The sequence below is a fragment of the Heptranchias perlo genome, chromosome 21, assembly GCF_035084215.1.
Source record: "Heptranchias perlo isolate sHepPer1 chromosome 21, sHepPer1.hap1, whole genome shotgun sequence".
NCBI classification, from domain to species: domain Eukaryota; kingdom Metazoa; phylum Chordata; class Chondrichthyes; order Hexanchiformes; family Hexanchidae; genus Heptranchias; species Heptranchias perlo.
The window spans coordinates 15,174,494-15,198,867 of record NC_090345.1 but is presented as its reverse complement, the minus strand read 5'-3'; the positions used below and the strand labels follow the sequence as shown (position 1 = coordinate 15,198,867).

General features: G+C 40.0%; 1 protein-coding gene across 6 annotated transcripts in view; it reads right to left on the bottom strand.

Moving 5' to 3' along the window:
- Positions 1 to 23,380, bottom strand: part of fam204a (family with sequence similarity 204 member A) — a 70,704-nt gene extending 47,324 nt beyond the window's left edge. For 2 of the 6 annotated variants that reach the window (XM_068002135.1, XM_068002136.1), the window contains exons 1-3: positions 23,254 to 23,360; positions 3,242 to 3,301; positions 2,193 to 2,319 (exon numbers count right to left, since the gene is read on the bottom strand). In XM_068002135.1, coding sequence (XP_067858236.1) covers positions 2,193 to 2,319; positions 3,242 to 3,273 — 159 coding nt within the window. In that variant the 5' untranslated portion in view covers positions 3,274 to 3,301; positions 23,254 to 23,360. Of the gene's footprint in view, positions 1 to 2,192; positions 2,320 to 3,241; positions 3,302 to 23,253 lie in introns of all 6 variants that reach the window. The other 4 variants (XM_068002131.1, XM_068002130.1, XM_068002134.1 and 1 more) reach the window with 4 other exon arrangements.
- Between the last annotated feature and the right edge of the window lie 994 nt (positions 23,381 to 24,374).

The window sequence follows — 24,374 nt, the reverse complement described above, 5'->3', positions numbered from 1 at the left end:
AATTAAAGCTGGCAGGATGATATTTAAAGAAGCAAATGTACCTCATTGAGGTACGTAAGATACTTTATTTGTTATATAGTAGGTAGTTACAACGATTTTCAACTTACCTGGGCAGCTTTCCCATGGCTTCCGATTCACGCCTGGTGAAATCAGGCGTGATGGGCCAGATCAGGCAAAAATAAACTAATTAAATAAAATAACATTTCACAGTTAAAAAAATAAATAAACCTACCTTTCAAATTATCTCAACTGCACTCCCCTGCTCTGATGTCTCTTCTCCGATGTCTCACCCCGCCCCGACGACGTCCGATGTCTCCGCGCCCCCCACCCCCATCTTTCTTCCCCCCCCCCCCCATGATCTCTGTTCCAGTGACGGATGACGTCTCTCTCTCTACCTGCTTCTCTCCCCCCCCCCCCCCCACCCCTGACCGTTGCAGCTCCAGTCGGCAGCCAGCCTGTCAATTAGGCGCGAAACCCAGAAACAAGATTAATGAGCATCAATTACCTCGCAATCGCATAGGGAACAGTAAAATTTTATTATCCAGGTTTGCCGCCCCCCCACTGCCGTCCCGCCGCCACTTGAAAATCGAGCCCCTAGTGTCAGAGGATTGAGCTATGCGGAAAGGTTAGAAAACTCAGACTCTTCATCCCCGAAAGGAAGCAGCTTAGAAGTTATCTTTTATTATAAATTGGATAGTCAGGTGGTGAAGGATAGAATACTAGAGCCTAGTCTTCAGTTGCTTCCAAGCCTTTATTCATAGAGCTCTATATTACACTCACACCACACCCTAGATTAGCTCTCTTATAAATGGTTACGAGAGTTCTAAGTTGATACGCACCACCTGAATACAATTAACACTAATTGATATAAATCACATGGATACACTTAACATCTTTTAGAGACATGCAAGATACTATGTGGAATAGAAAAGGTGAGAGTAGCTGCCCTTGACATCAAGGCAGCATTCGACCAAGGAGCCAAACTGAGGTCAATGGGGGGGGTGAGAGGTCAATGGGGGGGTGGGGGGTCAAAGGGAACATTATCCAGTGGTTGGAATCATATCTGACACAAAGGAAGATGGCCGTGGCTATCAAAAGGCCAATTATCGCAATCCCTGGACATTGCTGCATGAGTTCCTCAGGAAAGTATCCTTGGCCCAACCATCTTCAATTGCTTCATCAATGACTTTTCCTCTATCATAAGGTCAAACGCGGTGCTGTTCACTGATCATTTCACAGTGTTCTGAGGCAGTTACAACTCCTCCAATAATGCAGAAACTTATGCCAGCCCACAGTTGGACTTCGATAACATCTAGGTTTGGGTTCATGAGCAGCAGGTAACATATGCGCCATGTATTCTGGGCAGTAACCATCTCAAAGAAGAAAGTCTACCCCTCCTCCTGATCTTCAATGGTACTGCCATAGTCGAGTCAACCACCTCCTGCATCCTGGGGATCACCATGGACCAGATGCTTAACTGGACCAGTCATATCAAAACTATGGCTACAAGAGCCAGGCAGAAGCTGGGTATTCTGTGACGAGTGGGTCGGTTTCAGACTCCTCAAGGTCTCTCCACCATCTACAAGGCTAAAGTCAGGAGTGTAATGGAAAATTCATTACACTCTTTAGACCACTTCCTTAGATGGGCGCAGCCGCAACAACACTCAAGAAGCTCATCATCCAGGTCAGAGCAGTTCCCTTAATCAGCACCCCAGTCAATTCACTCGATATCCACTCCTTCCATCACTGGCACACTGTGGCTGCAGTATGTACTATCTGTCTACAGGATGCACTACAGCAACTCACCAAGCTTTCTTCAATAGAACCTCCCTCCCCCATGACGTCTACCACCCAGATGGACAAGAACAGCAACGCTGTGGGGGCACCATCACCGCTAAGTCACATTATCCTGGCATAGAAATATGTTGCTGTTCCTTCATCATTGCTGGCGATATTCTGGAACTCCCTATCAGTCATTTGCAGTATTTCCTATGCAATCAACAGTCATTTAGTGCTTTCATATGCCCCAATCATGTTTTTAGACATGTAAAATGGCACTATGGATGCAAAGGAAAATAAGTGTACTGGTATGTTTACTGCTTTGAGTAGTATATAATGTGAAGCTTATATCAACAGGTAAAAGGCAATATAACTTTACAGCTATTATTTAAACCATATAATAAAAAACATACTTTCCACAGTTGTAGAGAAACTCCAGCTGGGCACTCTTCAGTTACATCTTTTGAATCTTCTCCAGCTTTCTTCTCTTTCCAGCCAGTATCAGATTTATTTTCATTGCTACTCTGTCCTGGTGACATACTGAAATAAATGACATAAAAAGAGAGGGGCAATGGGAAGCATTGAAAGGAAATGAAGCACAGCAGTTCCCAGCAAAACCCTGCAAGGAAGAGGAGTAAAATTCCTAGGAAAGAGAGAACTTTACAAATTTTATTTTTGGAAGTTGACATCCATGCTTCATAAACATCCTTATCAATCATCTCCACAGTACACCAATCAATGCTATAGATGATAAGCTCCTGGTGTTGTATCAGGTAGCCCTTCCAGTAACCACAGGTTATCACATTTAACAGATCCCAGGGCAAATTTCATGATATGAAAGTCTTGGGTTAGTGCCATGAAAGTCTTATGCAATTTTGTATTTTTGTAAATTCAAGGTCAACTTTACGACAACATGCAAACTAAAGGTTAACTCCCAGTATAAAACATAGAAAAGATACCAGATTTGAATTAAAATGTAAATAGGGTATAATTATTACTAAAATATTAATAATTGTGTGAAAAACAGCATAATTTATATAATTGAGACTATTTTTAATAGCATGACATACATGCACTACAAAGGACCTTTTTATTTTACAGTATGGAGAACAACAGATGTTTGGGATGTATTACAAGAGCATAAGATAATCAACAGTGCTTTAAAGATTGAATAGCTTACGTTGTCATCAAAATCTTGAGATTGTGTCTTACCCTTAAACATATTCACAATCCTTTTGATTTATTTCATCCCCATTTTGTAAGTTTTCCTTGTTATTCTCCCCTTGGGACAAACCAGACTAGGTCTGGAACTCGCTGCATGGAGGATATTGATGCAAACTCGAATTTCTTCTCTTGGTGATATCTTCTCATTGTTACACCAACATGTGCCATTGAGCCATATACTCACAGACATCTGTAATCTAATATGTACAATTACAACATGTAGCTGAAGTGCTCTTACCGGTTAGGTTTTTGGTCTGTGGAATCCGCCATTACTGAGCAGTTTGCTGGGACAAATTGCCTTGAAAAAAGAAGAGAATTTATAGCTTGCATATTCTCACTGAATCATACCTTTGGTATGGAATAAATGGTATATTCAACAGATCAACACTTTTAAAGGAGAATGTTTAGTTGGATGTGATGTGGCATGGAGCTTCCCTTGAAGCAACAGTTTATGTCCCTGACAGGAGAGAGTGAGAAACAAAACATGTTATGAACATTTTTTGAAAGAGAAAAATTATCTATATGATAGAAAGAACTTGCATTGATATAGCAGCTTTAACATCCTCAGCTTGACGTCAAGGAATAATTTTTGAAGCATTTTGTGGACAAGGCCCCATAAGTAGAAAGTGAGATAACTGACCAATTAATCTGATTTTGATGGTGTTGGTTGAGGGATAAATGTTGGCCAGTGTACTTGGAGATCCTCCAGCTCTTCTAAGAATAGTGTCATGGGATCTTTTACCTCCATCTGAATAGGTGGATAGGGCTTTGGTTTAACATTTCATCTGAAAGTCAGTACTTCCGACTACCCTTGGTACTGCATGAACTGTCAGGCTAGATCATGTGCTCAAGTCTTGCCCTGGGGCTTGAATTCACAAGCTTCTGACTCAGAGGTGAAACAGTACTACCACTGGGCCAAGCTGACATTCTGTATAGACATTAAAATAACTTTTTAAAAACTCTGTTAAGTGCACTTTCTGTAATTTTCTTCTTTGTGATGATTATGTGTCTGCAGTGTGCAGCTTTCTGATTGGTTATTTTTTGTTTTGTAATTGTTTATCTTACCAATCGCATTGTATAAAGAAAGGCCAAAACATTGAGGATTTGGTAGTCTAGCAGTTATACTTTTGAAACAGCAACCCAGAGATTGAAAGTTCAAATCTTGCCACGACAAATTGTGAAATTGAATTCAGTAAGTCTGGTAATTTGTGGGCTCGCACCAGAAAAAGCGACCACGAAAGCTGCTGGATTGCTGTTAAAACCCAACTGAACTCTCAATCTCTGTGCTGCTAGTCCAGTACCATAACCACTAAACTACCGTACCCAAAGAAATCAATAAAATTGATCAAGCAGAATCTTCCCTTTCTGAATCAACGCTGAGTGCTGTTTACTAGGGTATCGTTATACAGATAATCCTCAAATGTACTCCTGATGATCAATTGCATTATTTTACGCAGAACTGAAGTTAGGACTAATGGGCCTCTAGTTGCTTGCGTCTGTCTTGTCACACTTTTGGAATGCGAACACCAGTTAGCCTATTTCCAATATACTGCTACCTCCCCAGCGTCCAGTGAGTCCCTCGTAATGATTGTTAATGCCTCAAAAATCTCTTCCTTAGTCTCTCTTAGCACACTAGGATAAATGCCATTTATCCGTGGGGATTTATTTGTTTTGTGCTTTTTAGCTTGTCTAGAACGTCCATCTCATTTATAACAAAGTCATATATTTTGCATGGGTATCTCTATTTTGGGAGGTCAGGCTGCTCATCTTTTGTCTTGTGAATACTTGGCAGGAAAAAATCATTCAGAATTTTTACTATCTTGTGCTCATCCTCTGTTTCAAGTCCATTTGTATCTTTTCATGGTTCTCACCTCTTCTCTCACTGCCCTCTTACTGTTGCAGGACTGAAAGAATCTCTTACAGTCATGTTTTACCTCTACACCTATGATTTGTTTGTGCCCTTCTGATCGGCTTTCACTGTAACTACAAAAATAAACGGCGTTATTAAATTTAGATTGGTTGCTGGGGTGTCATCATGTAAGAATTTGTGGAGAACAATATAAATGAGGTATCCCTCACGCTGCGTATAGGCAAATGTAAGGAATCTTACAACACCAGGTTATAGTCCAACAGTTTTATTTGAAAACTGTTGGATTATAACCTGGTGTTGTAAGATTCCTTACATTTGTCCACCCCAGTCCATCACCGGCATCTCCACATCATGCGTATAGGCAGGCATTCATGTTTAGGTCACAGGGAGCAAATAACACAATCGTGTAGTTCTTGTATCCTGTTTTACCAACCACGAATAGAAACTGTATTTACTGCTGTACATTTTATCTGAAAAACCCACATTAAACACAAACGTTCATTTAGTAGAAATAATACACATGCATAGACTCCCTCCATAGTTCGGTTTATAAATTCACTGTCCAGTGTGGAATAGAGCCATACAGACCAGGCACTTCCCAGTTTTGATCCCTGGTCTGTACTGAGTTTTCTGCTCTCAGTTAGAGTGGCAGTACATGCTCTATAACTGACTTCAATGCCACTGAGATTGGGGGGAGGAGGAACAATCAACCTGGGGTTGCTCTCCTGATTGCCTATTGTGATTCTTACTGGTTAAGTCTGCACGTGTCACTGTTGAGAACAGGATTAGACACAACTGTAATGCTCCTACAGTGTCAACTGAGTCAGAAGGTCGTGGGTTCAAGTCCCACTCCAGCGACTTGAGCACAAAATCTAGGCTGACATTCCAGTGCAGTACTGAGGAAGTGCTGCACTGTTGGAGGTGCTGTCTTTTGGATGAGACGTTAAACTGAAGCCGTCTGCCCTCTCAGGGGGACGTAAAAGATCCCATGGCACTATTCGAAGAAAAGCAGGGGATTTTTCCCCGGTGTCCTGGCCACTATTTATCCCTCAACCAACATCACTAAAACAAATTATCTGGTCATTATCACATTGCTATTTGTGAGAGTTTGTGTGCGCTAGTTGACTGCCGCGTTTCCTACATTACAACAGTGACTACATTTCAAAAGTATTTCATTGGCTGTTAAGCGCATTGGTACATCATGAAAGGCATTATATAAATGCAAGTCTTTCTTTTACAGTTCAACAGCCTTCCATCACTCACTATCCAGGCTCACACATGCAGGATAGCCACTTTGGTAAGGTTACTGATGAAGGGTACACACTGAAATATCAAAACTCTGTTTTGCTTCAGAAACATAGGAACAGGAGTAGGCCCCTCGAGCCTGTTCCGCTTTTCAATGAGATCATGGCTGATCTGTTTTCTGATTCCATCCAGCCACCAGATGTTGACTGTGAAACCATACCCCAGCATGAATCAGAAGTTTCAGGAAAAATAGACTGAGAAAAGGCAGTCTAGCTATACCAAGCCGAACGTGCTTCTGGTTCACCCACAAAACCAAATATCATAACAAATGTGCCACCTCATTATATATACAGATAGCTTCCCTTGCAGTGTAATAATCTTAAACCATCTTTGACTGCTCCCACATCCACTGTTGATGGGATATTTGCATAATTGCTTGAATTTTCACAGAAACTGAAATTTGAATTTAAGAATGCATTTATATTCACTGTAATAAGCTAATTGTAGGAACAATTGCTGTTTGATTTAGAGTTTCATTGTTAACCCTTTTGTCAACAAAATTTTGATTTGAATGAACTGCTCTCTGGGCATTTTTCACCTACATTGCTAAGCTATTAATAATTTAAACAGAAACACTTCACAATTGTGCAGCAGTTATGAATCAGACGAATGCAGTTCATTAAGAATTTTCAAGAAAAAATAAAACTCTGTCAGAACTTAATAAACTAAAGCAAATTTCAAAAAGAACTTCAAAACCAGCAGAGCTCCGAGAACATCAACATGGCCAGAACATACTGGAAATATGCAGATAGTTAATCAGCATCTGCAAAGAAAAAAGACAGACCCTGGCATTTTGGGTGTCTACTGACAAAGGGGATAAACCCAAAACATCAATCTGTCGGTTCACTTTACAGATGTTGACTGACCGCCAGTATATTTCATCATTTTTTCTTTTATTTCAGAAGTCCAGCACTTAAGAGTTTTCCTTATTTTAGTCTACGTATTCAAACCTGGACGCTGCAAATATTAACACATCTGCAAAGTAGTAAGATTTGTTTTTGTTCAACATTAACTTGCTACTGTTAGCATTAGCTGATTTCAGATTTCCCAAGGAGTATACTGGGGACAGCACCCCTAAAAGTTTTGTTTTTACCTTTTGAGGGGAAACAGGCAATAATGAGTGTTAACTTTGTACTCTGGGGTTATTTCATAAAAATATTAAAGACAACAAATATGAATTGGATGTATAATAATTGTGCGGCACATGTTCTTTTATATTTTACACTGAGGTAAACAACGATATTTATGCAGTATAAATATATAGCCTGCAAGTTTATATCTATCTATACAATGACATTTTTGTGTCTGTAATTTTCTTCTTTATGATTGATTGAGTGTATGTAGTCTTTGCGTTTTCATACTTTGCTATTTTCTATTTGTTCATTTTGCCAATCATGAAGTGCAGTGTATGCAAGTGTGGGAGCCATTTTGAACCAGCAATATCCTACTGTAGAGATGAATGACCATTCAATCTTCTTATCTCTGGCCCCTTTAAGCAATGCAGCCAACCCCACCCAGAGGTCACAGGGTGGTTGTTGTCAGAAATTGAAAAATGTCACACAAGTGTCGTTGGATTGTTTTTCTGAGGTTGGGTTTAAGACACGCCATTTTTGAGAGAGAGAGCTTTGCTCTGAATCTAACTGCGCTTTACTTGACCTGGGATTGCTTGATCCTGATAACAGTGCTTGAAATGCAAAGTGTTCCATTCCCTAGCGTTAACATCTTTCAACTTGACGAGCACAAAATTCAGAAAAAAGTTAATAGCTCTCTAGTGCAGTGACAAACTACATAAAATATCTTGCTACAACATGCCCATCATTACTGTACAATATTGTTCTTTATGACTTACAGAAGCAACATTCTGGAGTGGGGCTATCCATTAGAAAAAAATATTTTAAAAAGTGATTTTTTAAAAACATCTGATATTTGTGTATCTCATTAAATTAGGCACAGTTCCACCATAGCACAAGACAGCTTTCTTCAAGGCAATCACTTTACACCTATTGGGGAAGGCATTTTCCCGATTTTCATCACTCCATCATTGGCGGCCGTGCCTTCAGCTGCCTAGGCCCCAAGCTCTGGAATTCCTTGCCTAAACCTCTCCAGCCTTTCTACCTCTCTCTCCTTCTTTAAGATGCTTCTTAAAACCTACCTCTTTGACCAAGCTTTTGGTCACCTGTTCTATCTCCTTATATGGCTCGGTGTCAAATTTTCTTCGATAACGCCTCTGAAGCGACTTGGGATATTTTACTATGTTAAAGATGTTATATAAATGCAAGTTGTTGTTGTTAAATATCTGCGATCTCAATACCACAGTAACATTTTACACAATTACAAAATCTTCCTTTATATATTCTCTTTTTTATACAAATCTCCCAATGCAGTAAGTCAGAGATACACTGTTTTATAACAGGAGCGTTTTATCTCAATTGCTTTTCCCAATAGATATAAAGGGACTGCCTTGAGAAAAATTGTCTTGTGCTGAGGTGGAGCTGTGCCTAATGTGCCCCTTTATGGCCAGTTTTATCAAACAGAACAGAAATTTGATTTTCTATCTGTTCCAACTACTCCCTGTGGGAAAATGCTATAAATAGGCTCATTCTAGGGCCATTCTGTTGCTTTGGGAAATTCTTCTGTCCAAAAACACCTGAACTTTGTAAGTGGTTTTCAGTAAGGCAGCCTCACATGTTCATGCTGTAAACTACTCCTACTCACTGTATAAACAGAATCCTACACATTATACAAGATATCCCTTTGAGAGATACATAATTCATTTGTAACTGTTGCAGTACCAAAATCCACATTCACTTCGTAAAAGTTACTCTTTTTAGAACTAAATGTTTCTCTAACATTTTGTGTGATCTCACGATTAAGGTTCAATGTATTCTGATCACATTGCTTTGTGCAATATTATTCATTGCAAACACGTCAGTGACGTAACAGCTCTACATTCTGGGCAAAAAAATGTTAAGCATGGGGAGCAACAGTCACTAAAAATATAATGAATGTGAAGTGAAACATAACATGCAGAGCAAAGTTACTTCCCAATAATCCATTCTGGTAGTAATCTGACGTATTTAATCTTCTAGTGAAGATATCGTCACCATTCTGCAAATGGCGATAATTGTGACACTTATCACCAGAAAAAAAAGTCTTAATTTTTACCATTATAAATAAAACTGGATCTCTCATGTCGTAGACACAATTACTGAACAGCCCAATTCAGCAATAGTATGTCTTGGAATATAACCGTACTGCAGAACCTTGGCTGGGTATGAAACCTCCCAATCTAATCTCCTGTTTAATCTGTCCTTTATACATCTTCACAAGAGATTAGACGGGTAAAGAAGCACGCTATAGTTATATTAACACTACTGATCTGGAAGAAGGCGTGTACAAGACTGATGATTCCACTGGGTATGTTACCCTTCTCCCCAATCTGGCAAAAGAACTCATAGTATACTAGTCACAAGCAAATGGATTCAGAGCCTGGCATGAGAAGGACATCACGAGGTTTGGCCAGCTTCTTCACAAGGGTCCTTTCAGCAATTAATGCCAAATGTCATCTCATTCCGCAGGATGTCCTCAGGTACCTCCATGGACCAGTGATACTCTGCAAACTTCAACAAGAGCCAACCTCTCTAGAGCTACTCATTGATTCCTCAAGATATCTGTAAACATTTGCATTGTACACTGCATTCACCCCCACATCGACAAAACCCACAGAAAGTCTAAAAGAAATGACAGTGAGATCTAGTTTTTCAAATGACCAAAAAAGAATGGAAGGAAATTTTGGGAAAAGCCCTCATAATCAACCCTTGCAGTAAAATACATGAGGGTCAACTCAAACTTGAATACCAAATATATCACAACTCACAAGTTTCATAGTTTCAGCCCCTCCCTATTGGATGAATGCTGGAACCAGACTGACACACTTATACAGACCATCCCCCAAATCCAACTATTTTTTGAGCAGAGACGCATGGTACTATAAAGACCATTGCATTGGTGTTCTTATAGATCCATTGCCCTGACTGCTGGACTTATCTCCACCACTGCAAGATCTACCTGAGATACATAGATTAGCACAATTCTCACTGCTACACATCTCCACCACAGTGAAACCTTACTTCTCCCACCACAAACATGTACAATTCCCTCCCTAAACTGCTTCTCCTTTAAGATGCTCCATAAAACCTACCTCTCTGATCAAGCTTATGGTCACCTGTCTTAATATCTCCTTATGTGGCTCGGTGTCAAATTTTGTTCGATAACGCTCCTGTGAAGCACTTTGGGATGTTTTACTATGTTAAAGGCGATATATAAATGCAAGTTGTTGTTGTAAGCATTTGTGAGATAAGTACCTGTCAGCAGTATGTGATGTACGGACTCCAGTTAGAACTGAGAAAGCATCAAGAAGTCTGGACTCCATTTCTGGAGCATTATACAAAAGGTGTCCTTCACAAATCCAACAGCACATCCCTACATAGCACTTTACAGCATAGAAGTAGGACTTCAATTATCCCATTATAGACTGGGATAGTAACAGTGTAAAGGGGGCAAAGAGGGGGACAATTTCCTGAAATGTATACAAGAGAACTTTCTTGATCAGAGTGTTTCCAGCCCAATGAGGAAGGAAGCAGTGCTGGATCTAGTTCTGGGGAATGAAGTAGGGCAAGTGGAGTATGTTTCAGTGCATTTGGGGAACAGTGATCATAATATCATTAGGTTTAGAATAGTTATGGAAAAGGACAAGGAACAATCAAGCATAAAAATACTAAACTGGAGGAGAGCTAATTTCAGTAAGTCAAAAAGGGATCTTGCCCTGGTGGATTGGAATCAAAAATTGGCACACAAAACAGTAATTGAGTAATGGGAGACCTTCAAGGAGGAGATGGTTCGCATACAGAGTAGACGCATTCCCACAAGGGGGAAAGGAAGGAAAGCTAGAGCTCCCTGGATGACTAAAGATATAGAAATTAAAATGAAACAGAAAAAGGAGGTTTATGACAATTGTAAGATTCATAATACAGTAGAGAACCAAGCTAAATACAGAAAGTACAGAAGAGATCTAAAAAAGGGAATAAAAGGGGCAAAGAGAGGGTACGGGAATTGATGAACGGCTAACATAAAAGGGAACCCAAAATACTTTTCTAAACATATAAATAGTAAAACGGCAGTCAAAGGAAGGGTGGAGCCAATTAGGGACAAAAAGCGAGATCTTCTTGTGGAGGTAGAGGGTATGGCTGAGGTGCTAAATGAATACATTGCATCTGTCTTCACGAGAGAAGAGGATGCTGCCAATGTAGCAGTAAAGAAGGAGGTAGTAGCAATATTGGATAGGATAAAAATAGATAAAGAGGACGTACTTAAAAGGTTGGCAGTACTCAAAGTAGAAAAGTCACCCGGTCCAGATGGGATGCATCCTAGGTTACTGAGGGCAGTAAGGGTGGAAATTGCGGAGGCTCAGGCCACAATCTTCCAAACCTTCTTAGGTATGAGATGACTGGAGGTTTGCAAATGTTACACCCTTGTTCAAAAAAGGGCAATTACAGGCCAGTCAGACTAACGTTGGTGGTAGGGAAACTTTTAGAGACAATAATCCAGGACAAAATTAATTGTCACTTGGAAAAGTATGGGCTAATAAATGAAAGTCAGCATGATTTGTTAAAGGAAAATCGTGTTTGACTAACTTGACTGAGTTCTTTGATGAAGTAATGGAGAGGGTTGATGAGGGTAGTGCGGTTGATGTGTACATGGACTTTCAAAAGGCATTTGACAAAGTACCACCTAATAGACTTGTTAGCAAAATTAAAGTCCATGGGATTAAAGGGGCAGTGACAGCGTGGACACAAAATTGGCTAAGGGACAGAAAGCAGAAAGTAGTGGTGAATGGTTGTTTTTCAGACTGGAGGGAAGTATACAATGGTATTTCCCAGGGATCATATTAGGCCCACTGCTCTGTTTCATATATATTAATGACCTGGACTTGGGTATACAGGGCATAATTTAGAAGCTCGCAGGTGACATGAAACTCGGAAATGTAGTAAACAATGTGGAGGATAGTAACAGACTTCAGGAGGACATAGACAGACTGGTGAAATGGGCAGACACATGGCAGATTAAATTTAATGCAGAGAAGTGTGAAGTGATGCATTTTGGTAAGAAGAATGAAGAGAAGCAATGTAAACTATATGGTACAATTTTGAAGGGGGTACAGGAACAGAGACACCTGGGGGACATAAGTAACATAAGTGCAAAATGACTGTTAAAAGCAAAGGGAGGGAACAATTATTAAAAACAAATTAAATTGCCTGTACAGCAATGTGCACAACATCCAAAACAAAACGGAGAAACTGGAAGCAATAATTCATAGCGTGAAGCCAGATGTAATAGAGATAACTGAAACATGGCTACATAAAGAATAGGACTGGCAGTTAAATATTGCAGGATATGATGTATTTAGAAAGGATGGGGAAGGAAGAAGGGGGTGGGTAGCTGTACTAATTAGAGACAAAATAATGGCAATAGGAAAAGAGGACATAAGTAACATTAAGATAGAAACAGAATCCATATATGATTGAGATGAAGGATAAGAAGGGATCAATTACATTAATAGGTATATTCTACAGACCACTTAATAGTGGAAGGGAAGTGGAGGATGAAATATCTGGACAAATCTATGAAATGAGTAAAAAACATCTAATAATAATTATGGGAGATTTCAACTACCCCCAAATAAACTGGCAAAAAGAGATAAGGAAAGGAGAAAAGGGAATGGAGTTTTCACAATGTGTACATGACTCCTTTCTTACCCAGTATGTGAGAAGCCCAATAAGAGAGGTATCACTGCTGGATCTAATAATGGGAATTGAACCAGGACAGATAAGAGAAGTAGGGGTAGGGGAACAACTATGCAATACCGATCATAACATAATAAGGTTTAAAATAATGATTGAGAAAGACATAAGACAAAGACTGAAGTAATAGATTGGAAAAAAGCTAATTTCGAGGGGAAGAGAATGGAATTAAGGCAGGTAAACTGGAAAAAAAAATTGATAAAGAAACAGAACAGCAGTGGGTCATATTTAAAATGACAACCAATTGCGTTCAGAAGAAATATATTCCTCTAAAAAGCAAGAACAAACTAGCCAATAATTAAACACCATGGATGAATAAAGAAAAAAGGGTAAAATTGAAACTAAGGAAAAACGCATGTTCTAAGAACACAGACAATAAAGGAGATGATGACAAAAGGAAATACGAAGAGGTTAGGAAAGAAGTCAAAAAAAACAATTAGGAAAGCAAAGAGGAACTACAACATTAAATTATCAAGGAATATAAAAAGAAGCAGTAAAGTATTCTACAGACAAATAAATTACAAAGGAAAAATCAGATAAGGGAAAGGGCCACTAAGGGATGCACAAGATAAACTCAGAGGTAACGTCAGCGAAATGGCAGAAATATTGAATAGTTACTTTACCTCCGTATTTACCAGGGAGACTAACAAGGTGGGCAGGACATTAGGCAGGCTCACCTGGCAGGGCATGGGTATTTGGAATGTACAAAATGCAGTCTCCAATGCTCTCATCTACTTTAAGTGCAGCCAGTCAATAAGTCACCTGGTCCAGATGGGATGCATCCTAGATTGCTGAGGGAAGTATGGGTGGAAATTGTAGAGGTGCTGGCAATAATCTTCCAATCCTTCTTAGATATGGACTGGAGAATTGCAAATATTACACCCTTGTTCAAAAAAAGGGTGTAAGGATAAACCTGGCAACTACAGGCCAGTCAGTTTAACCTCAGTGGTGGGGAAGCTTTTAGAAACGATAATCCAGAACAAAATTAATAATCACTTGGCCAAGTGTGGATTAATAAAGGAAAGCCAGCACAGATTTGTTAAAGGCAAATCCTGTTTAACTAAATTGATTGAGTTTTTTTGATGAGGTAACAGAGAGGATTGATGAAGGCAGTGCGATTGTTGTTGTGTATATGGACTTTCAAAAGGCATTTGATAAAGTGCTACATAATAGGCTTGTCAGCAGAATTGAAGCCCATTGAATAAAAGGGGAAGTGGCAGCATGGATACGAAATTGGCTAAATGACAGGAAACAGAGAGTAGTGGTGAACGGTTGCTTTTCAGACTGGAGGAAGGTATACAGTCGTGTTCCCCAGGAGTCGGTACCAGGACCACTGCTTTTTTTGATATATACCAATGACTTGGACTTGGATGTACAGGGCACAATTTCAAAATTTGCAGATGACGCAAAACTTGGAAGTGTAGTAAACAGTGAGGAGGACAGTACTAGACTTCAAGAGAACACACAGGCTGGTGGAATGGGCGGACACATGGCAGATGAAATTCAACACAGAGCAGTACGAATTGATACATTTTGGCAGGAAGAATGAGGAGAAGCAATATAAACTAAATGGTACAATTCCAAAGGGGGTTCAGGAACAGAGAGACCTGGGGTATATGTGCACAAATCTTCGAAGGTGGCAGGACAGGTTGAGAAAGCGGTTAAAAAGCATAAGGGATCCTGGGCTTTATAAATAGAGGCATAGAGTACAAAAGCAAGGAAGTTATGTTGAACTGTTGTAAAACATTGGTTCGGCCACAGCTGGAATACTGTGTCCAATTCTGAGCACCGCACTTTAAGAAGGATGTGAGGCCTTAAAGAGGGTGCAGAAAAGATTCACTAGAATGGTTGCAGGATGAGGGACTTCAGTTACATGGATAGACTGGAGAAGCTGGAGTTGTTCTCCTTAGAGCAGAGAAGGTTGAGAGGAGATTTGATAGAAATGTTCAAAATCATGAAGGGTTTAGATAAAGTAAATAAAGAGAAACTGTTCCCATTGGCGGAAGGGTCGAGAACCAGAGGACACAGATTTAAGGTGATTGGCAAAAGAACCAAAGGCGACATGAGGAAAAACTTTTTTTACGCAGCGAGTGGTTATGATCTGGAATGCGCTACCTGAAAGGTTGATGGCAGCAGATTTGATCGTGGCTTTTGAAAAGAAATTGAATAAACACTTGAAGGGAAAAAATTTGCAGGCCTACGGGGAAAGAGCGAAGGAATGGGACTAACTGGATTGCTCTTACAAAGAGCCAGCACGGGCTCGATGAGCTGAATGGCCTCGATGAGCTGAATGGCCTTCATCTGTGCTGTAACCATTCTATGATTCTATCATCTTATTGAATGGCGGAGCAGGTTCGAGGGGCCGTATGGGACTGTTATGTTCTTCTTATGAGATCAAAAAAGATATTAAAGCATTTAAGATAGAAAGGGGGGAGATAATTGATAAACTGATCAAACTTAGGGAGGATAAGACCCCTGGCCCAGATGGATTGCATCCACGAATATGAAAAAAAGTTAGGGAGGAGATAGCAGAGGCACTATTACATATATATAAAAATTCACTAGAAAAGGGAATAGTGCCAGAGGACTGCTGGTCAGCTAATGTTATTCCTAGATTTAAAAATGGAGATAGATAGAACAAGTCCAGGGAACTATAGTTAGCTTAATGTCAGTGGTAAGTAAGATAATGGAATCTACACTCAAAGATGTAATAGAAAGACATTTAGAGAATGAAAATATAATAAAGAATAGTCAGCACAGATTTCAGAAGGGAAAGTCATGCTTGACCAACCTTATTGAATTCTTTGAAGAAGTAATAGAAAGAGTAGTCGAGGGTAATGTAATAGATGTAGTATATTTGGATTTTCAAAAGGTCTTCGATAAGGTACCACACTGTAGACTCAAGAAAAGAATGTGGAGTCAGGTAGCAGAATGGATAGCAAGTTGGCTACAAAACTGAAAACAGAAAGTAGGGGTTAAGGGTAGCTACTCAGACTGGCAAAAGGTGGGAAGTGGTGTTCCACAGGGATTGGTGCTAGGACCACTGCTGTTCACCGTATACATTAATGATTTGGATTCAGAAATCAGAAGTACAATTTCAAAATCTGCAGATGACACCAAATTGGGGGATTTAGTTAATGCAAAGGATGAATGTGTCAAAATGCAAGAGGACATTAATAAACTTGCAGAATGGGCATGTAATTGGCAAATGAACTTCAATATAGATTAGTGTGAGGTGGTGCATTTTGGTAGGAAGAATAAGGAGACCACATACTGCTTGGGTAATAAGAGTCTAAACAGGATAGAAGAGCAAAGGGTTCTAGGGGTACAGATACTCAAATCACTAAAATAGCGATGCAAGTTGATAAAGGCATCAAAAAGGCAAATCAAGCACTAGGGTTCATTTCTAGAGGGATAGAATTGAAAAGCAAAGAAGTTATGTTAAACTTGTGTAGAACATTGGCTAGACCACACTTGGAGTACCGTGCACAGTTCTAGTCTCGATATTATAAAGATATAGAGGCATTAGAGGGGGTGCAAAAAAGATTCACAAGGATGATTCCAGAACTGAGAGAATATCCTTTTCAGGAATGGCTGGACAGGCTTGGGCTCTTTTCTCTAGAAAAGAGAAGGCTGAGGGATGACCTGATAGAGGTCTTTAAGATAATGATAGGGTTTGATGTAGAAACATTTTCTCTATGTCTAGCCCTTGTGGGGGGGGGGGGGGGGGGAGGGTGTCCAAAACTAGAGATCATAAATATAAAATATTCACTCATAAATCCAATAGTGAATTCAGGAGAAACTTCTTTATCCGAAGAGTGGTAAGAATGTGGAATGCGCTGCTAAAAGGAATTGTTGAGGCAAATAGAATAGATACATTTAAGGGGAAGCTAGATAAGCACATGATGGAGAAAGGAATAGAAGGGTATCTGTGAAAGGGTTAGATGAAGTTAGGGAGGGAGGAGGATCGTGTGGAGCATAATCGTCGGCATAGACCAGTTGGGCCGAATGGCCTGTTTCTGTGCTGTAGTTTCGATGTAACTCGATGTATGTGCACAAATCTTTGAAGGTAACAGGACAAGTTGAGGAGGCTGTTACAAAAGCATATGGGATCCTGGGCTTTAGTAATAGAGGCACAGAGTACAAAAGCAAGGAAGCTGTGCTAAACCTTTATAAAACAACTGGTTAGGCCTCAGCTGGAGTATTGTGTTCAATTCTGGTCTCCACGCTTTAGGAAGGATTTCAAGGCCTTGGAGCGGGTGCAGAAGAGATATACTAGAATGGTACCAGGTATGAGGGACTTCAGTTATGTAGAGAGACTGGAGATGCTGGGGTTGTTCTCCTTAGAGCAGAAAAGGTTAAGAGGAGATTTGATAGAGGTGTTCAAAGTCGTGAACGGTTTTGATAGAGTAAATAAGGAGAAATTGTTTCGAGTGGCAAAAGGGTCAGTAAGCAGAGGACATAGATTTAAGGTGATTGGCAAAAGAACCAGAGGCGACATGAGGAAACATTTTTTTAAGCACAGAGTTGTTATGATCTGGAATGCACTGCCTGAAAGGGTGGCGGGAGCAGATTCAATAATAACTTACAAAAGGGAATTGGATAAATACTTGAAGGGAAAAAAATTACAGGGCTATAGGGAAAGAGCAAGGGAGTGGGACTAATTGGATAGCTCTACCAAAAAGCCAGCACAGGCACAATGGGCTGAATGGCCTCCTTCTGTGCTATAACATACTATGATTACACTAAATTCCATTCCCCTCCACTTTCCTCATATTCTTTTTGCTTTTTGAATATTAAATTACCTCCCTTTTAAAAATTATTACAGATTCTGCTTCCACCACTGTTTCTAGTAAGGCATTCCATGTCCTAACAAGTCTCATTGTTAAAAAAAATCTCTTAAGCTTTCCTGTTATTCTTTTGGTAATGGTCTGAAATGTATGCCCTCGTTAACAACTCACTGAGCAATAGAAATAGCCCCAATTTCTCCAGTGGCTCCTCATAGCTAAAGCCTCTCATGCCTGAGATCATCTTAGTGAATCTTCCTGCACCCTCTCAATGGTGTTGATACCTTTCCTAAAACTGGATACAATATTCTAATTATTGCAACCTAACCAATGCTTAGTATAGTTCTAGCATTAATTCTATGCTTTTGTAATTTATGCCTCCATTTATAAAACCTAGGAACCAAGATTTTTTTAAAAATAGCTTTATCAACTTTTCTTTTAAAAATGTATGTATCTGAACCCCAACACACACTGTTCCTGTACTCCTTTTAAAGTTTTACCATTTGGTGTATATGTCCTCTCCTACTCATCCTCCCAAAATGTTTCATCTCACATTTCTCTGCATTAAATGTTATCTTGCATCTATCTGCCTAATCAAATGTCTATGTTTTCCTGAAGTTGCTAACAGTACTGTTCACAGATAGCAATCCATATTTTTGTGTCATCTACAAATTTTGATATTGTGCCCTCTACCTAATTAAAGGTCACTTTTATATATTAAGAACAATGGTTCTAACACTGACCTCTGGGGACACTACTATATACATCCTTGCAATGCAAAAAACATCCATTAAACGCTACTCTGTTTTCTATCCTTTAACCTATTTACTATCCATGTTGCCATACTCTCTTTATGTGTCTTTATTTTATAAGCATGCCTCCAATATAGCACTTTAATCAAATGCCTTTTGAAAATCCATATACACAACAACCATGGAATTTCCTTTATCAATAAATTCCGTAATTTCCTCAAAGAATTCGATTAAACTTGTCAGACACGACTTGCCTTTTACAAATCCATGCTGGCTGTTTTTAATTAACCTGCATCTTTCTAGGGGAGTATTGATATTATGCTACTAGTTTACCCACTACAGGTGTTGGGCATACTGATTTATAGTTACTTGGTTTATCCCTTTACCCCTTTTGAGCAGAGGTGTTACATTGGCAACCCTCCAGTGTTCTGGCACAACTTCCAGATCTAATGTTTGAAATATTGGTCATAGCCTCTATTTCTGATATGACTTCTTTCAGCATTCTTGGATTCATGCCGTCAGGGCCATAAGCCTTTTCCACTAAGTTACATCAATTTTTTCAGTACAACTTCCTTATTTATAGTTATTCTATCTAATTGCTTCACCTCCTCTTATACCCTTTCAATCGCACTACCATTCTGTGAAAACTGAGGCAAAGTAATCATTTAATAACTCTGCCAATCCTTCATCCACCACAAGCTGAGTTCCTTTTTCATCTCTATTTGACCTACTCTTTCTTTATTCTTTTACTTTTTGTCTGCTCATAAAATCCATCACTATTTTCCTTTGTGTTACCTGCCAGTCTTTTCATTTTTTTTTGTCTTTTTTTTCTATTTTGCTTGATTTTCTTCTGTTATTATCCCTAGACTTTTCGTGTGTATTCCCCCCCAGTCTGATTTTCAATATGATTTCTCAACTCATTCAAGCAATTCCAGCTTTTCCTACACCATCTTTACCTGTGCCAATTTGTGTAGTCTGTATGCTAATCATCTCCTGTTTGAACGTTTTCAACTGTTTGCACATTGTCTTATTGGCCAATTCTTCTTTCTAGTTTATCTGGGCTACTTCACTTTTTATATAATTTAAATTGGCTTTTTTTCCCAATCAAGTAGCTCTCTCTCGGATTGCTCCTTCTTTTTAATTTGTTTATCAAAACTAATTATGTTACGGTCGCTCTTTCCTAGATGTTGTCCTACCCTTACATTACCTAACTATTCCACTTCATTTCCTAGAACTTGATCCAGGATTGCCTCTTTCCTCGTTGAACTAAAAACATATTGATCTAGAAAGCAGATCTGAAAACATTGTAGTAACTCCTTTCTTTCTTTGACACTTTCATTACTCTTACCACAGTCTACCTTCAGATAATTGAAATCATCTATTATTATGGCCCTGTTGTATGGTTTAATGGTCTATAATATACTTCCAATAGAGTAACAGTTCCCTTCCTATTTGTTAACACTAACCAAGTAGATACACTCATTTGCACCATTTCCTATATCATCCCTATGTTCTAGTGCTGTAATGGAAAAAGTTGGATAGATCCTATGTCTCTGTTCAATCGTGCTGTCCCATTGCTGACTCAGACCTGTGTACAAATATGCACAACTATGCACAACAATGTAACCTACTAAAAATGCTGAGATAAGAATATACAACACCGTATCTCCTTTGTAAAACTATTTTTTAAAATGTTTATACCTTGACCATTAATTGTTTATTGACCGCCTGTTTTCCTGTTTCAACTTATAGTCTGTTTCCAATGTTTTGAAATTTACAGAAATTGTAAACGATATGCTAAAAAAAAGTGCTGCCAGTGTGAAGCTTTTAAATGTTAAGAAAAAACACAGCTCTATAAAAAATAATGGGGCAGAAATAGCTCACGAAATAACGGTGAGCTCAACAGTTCAGTGGCGAAATGGAGGAACAAGTTCCAGCATTTGCACAAGCGCAGTGAATCCGGAACTTGCTCCTTCGAATTAAAGGTATATCACATGCTGCAATCAGGAAAATAATTGAACCAGGGCCAATTTGATTATCCGTCCAGATGGAAAGTAACTAATTATGCCACAAAACAGGTACACTTAAAAATACCAGATCTAAACTAAGATTTAACAGCACGTAAGTCTTAATACTACCAAATAACTAAAAATTAACTTTTAAAAATGTGGAGTCTCATTACTCCTTATTTTAATTGTTTTCTTTAAAAATTAAAACTATTTTTTTACTTTTCCCTTCTGTCTCTTTTATTTAATTCAATTATTTCTTACCCTTTTTTTTTCGCTATCTATAACTGTTTTTACATTGGTTTTAATGTTGTACCATTCACTTCCTGGTTTAACAATTCAAGCCTGCAGAGACAGTGATCACAATGTGTCTAAAATGCTGCGATCTGATTGGTCGAGGGTACAGATACATCCTCTCCCTTCTCCCAGATTCATAGCTTCGCTTGAACTGATGCTGGGCTCTTCTTTGCTTCCTATTCAAGGAAGTGGCTGATGAAAAGATGTAAGTTAGTGGGTTAGTATGAATCTATGGAGCGGCAAGTACTTTAAAAAAATTTGTTCATGGGATGTGGGCGTCGCTGGCGAGGCCGGCATTTATTGCCCATCCCTAATTGCCCTTGAGAAGGTGGTGGTGAGCCGCCTTCTTGAACCGCTGCAGTCCGTGTGGTGAAGGTTCTCCCATTGTGCTGTTAGGGAGTTCCAGGATTTTGACCCAGCGACGATGAAGGAACGACGATATATTTCCAAGTCGGGATGGTGTGTGACTTGGAGGGGAACGTGCAGGTGGTGTTATTCCCATGTGCCTGCTGCCCTTGTCCTTCTAGGTGGTAGAGGTCGCGGATTTGGGAGGTGCTGTCGAAGAAGCCTTGGCTTGCCTGTTGGTTTGCCACTCAGAGCAATTTTTGCCCCAATCAATGGCTGGGAGGTATTATAATGAAAATGATCTTATCTTAGGATTCAGATGACGATGACTGCTTGAGCTTTGCTCTGAAGTCAAAGGCCAGCTGAAGCCCACAATGGAATCAGTTTCCTGTAATTACTCCCACCTAGTAAAACTCACTTGCTAACCTTAAGTATCAGTTAGAAAGGGGATACTATCAAACACCTCCAACAGTGAGCCAACTGCTGATATTTCTCTTCATATCTTCTGATCTACTGTATTACCCTAAGTCAGTTATTTTAATTTCTGATTTCCATTTGCAACCTGTTTGCTTATATATTAAACACATTTCATTTACATTGGCTTTGTGTACTATTGTTCATTTTATTTCTGTCCATTTACTATCTTGTTTGGACATTTGCACTACAAACATAAAAATCACTAGATTTACACAGGGTTAATACAGCTGGGGGTGAAAAATAAGCAAAGTGGGGTCATCAAATTCTTGCAGTGCCTGACGTGGAATAAAATGCTATGTACTGGGATACATAGGACTCAACATGAAACAGTGGTCAGTGGGAGAATGAAAAAATACAGGACGTGGCAGTGGTCAAGGGGAAAATGAAGGGTACGCCATGGGAGAGGGCACGAGACAGCAGACAATGAAGGGATAAAGGGACATTGCAGTCAATGGGGGAAATTAAGGGTTCGGCAAGAGGCAGCAGTCAATAGATGAATGAAGGGACGCAGAACAAGACAGCGGTCAATGGGAGAATGAAGGGCTGCAACAGTTAATAGAATGAAGAGTCAGCGGTGCGGTCAATGAGGGAATGAAGGGACAGAGCACAAGACAACTTTCCATGAGGAAATGAAGAGGCAGAGCATGAGACAATGATCAATGGGGAATAAAGGGACAGAGCATGAGAGCTTTCATAGGAAGAATGAAAGGTCAGAACACGAGGCAGCGTTCATTGGGAAAATGAAGAGACACAGCATGAGGCAGTGGTCAACGAAGGAATGAAGGGTAAAGCACGAGATAGAGGCCAAGGGAGGAATGAGGGGACAGAGCACCGGACATCATTCAATGGAGGAATGAAGGGACAAAATACACGACAGTAGCCAAGGGAGGACTAGACAGAGCAGGTGACAGCAACCAAGAGAGGAATGAGGGGGACAGAGCACAGGACATAGGTCAATGGAGGAATGAAGGGGCAGAGCACAGGACATAGGTCAATGGAGGAATGAAGGGGCAGAGCACAGGACATAGGTCAATGGAGGAATGAAGGGGCAGAGCACAGGACATAGGTCAATGGAGGAAGGAAGGGGCAGAGCACAGGACATAGGTCAATGGAGGAATGAAGGGGCAGAGCACAGGACATAGGTCAATGGAGGAAGGAAGGGGCAGAGCACAGGACATAGGTCAATGGAGGAATGAAGGGACAGAGCACAGGATAGTGGCTAATGGAGGATTAACACAGAAAGTGACCGCAATCTGGTGGTACTGTTCTAGATTCTGTTTGTTTTGCTTCTTTTCCTAATTTCCGTGTTGATTTCCAATGCCTGTACCTGATAGGTTACAACTCCATCACTGTACTGACCATACTTACTCTAAACAATTTAGACTCTTCCCCCCCCACCCCCATCTCATTCCCATTAAATTCGTAGGTGGAACCCTGACCTGGTCAGACGATGAGGAGAAACACACAATTAATTCAAATTACAGTTTCAAAACAATACGCCACCAGATCAAGCCTGAGTGGGAAGGGGAGTTTTGGTTTGTTTGATTTTACCTCGCCAGCCGAGAATACCACAGCGAAGGATCCCGGGAATTAAACTCCTCTAAGATGGCGGTGATAGCAACCGTTTAACAAGCACGGGAACTAACGAGCAGAGCGAGCGGTGCCGCCGGACAGATGCTAGAGTGGCACACGGTGCCGGAGGGTCACGTGGGTATCCTGCTCGGTGCGCGCGCATCACGGCCCTCCTCCGCCCTCTCAGCGCCATGTACATCGGGGATTTCGGTTTGGCTTTAAAATGGGAATAATTTTCATGCCTTATAAGTAATCACCGCACAATATGCTTACTATTTTGGTGTGATTAACCTCACAGTTTTTTATTGTATAAATCTCACTCCCAAATATTCCCTGAGAAGCAACTCCAGGTTAGAGGAGTCATGTTGGGTGGGATGGACACTGAGTGGGGAACTTCAGGGCTCGGTACTGCGACCGCTACTGTTTATAATTGACATAAATGACCTGGATTCAGAGGCTAGGCAAAGAGATTTGCAGACAATTCTGAACTAGTAGGGGCCGTGGAAACAGAAGAGGCAACTCTGAGGTTACAGAGTGAGTTAAGATAGACAAGAGTGCATGTACACAAATCTTTGAAGGTGACAGGGCAAGTGGAGAAGGCTGTTAAAAAAGCATAAGGGATCGTTGGCATTATCAATAGAATCATAAGAGTACAAAAGCAAGGAAGTTATACTAAACCTTTATAAAACACTGGTTAGGCTTCAGCTGGAGTATTGTGTTCAATTCTGGGCACCACACTTTAGGAAGGATGTCAAGGCCTTAGAGAAGGTGCAGAAGAGATTTACTAGAATGGTACCAGGGATGAGGGGCTTCAGTTATGTGCAGAGACTGGAGAAGCTGGGGTTGTTCTCTTTAGAGCAGAGAAGGTTAAGAGGAGATTTGATGGAGGAGTTCAAAATCATGAAGGGTTTTGATAGAGTAAATAAGGAGAAACTGTTTCCAGTGGCAGGAAGGTCGGTAACCAGAGGACACAGATTTAAGGTGATCGGCAAAAGAACTAGAGATGACATGAGGCATCATTTCTTTATGCAGTGAGTTATGATTTGGAATGCACTACCTGAAAGAGTGGTGGAAACAGATTCAATAGTAACTTTCAAAAG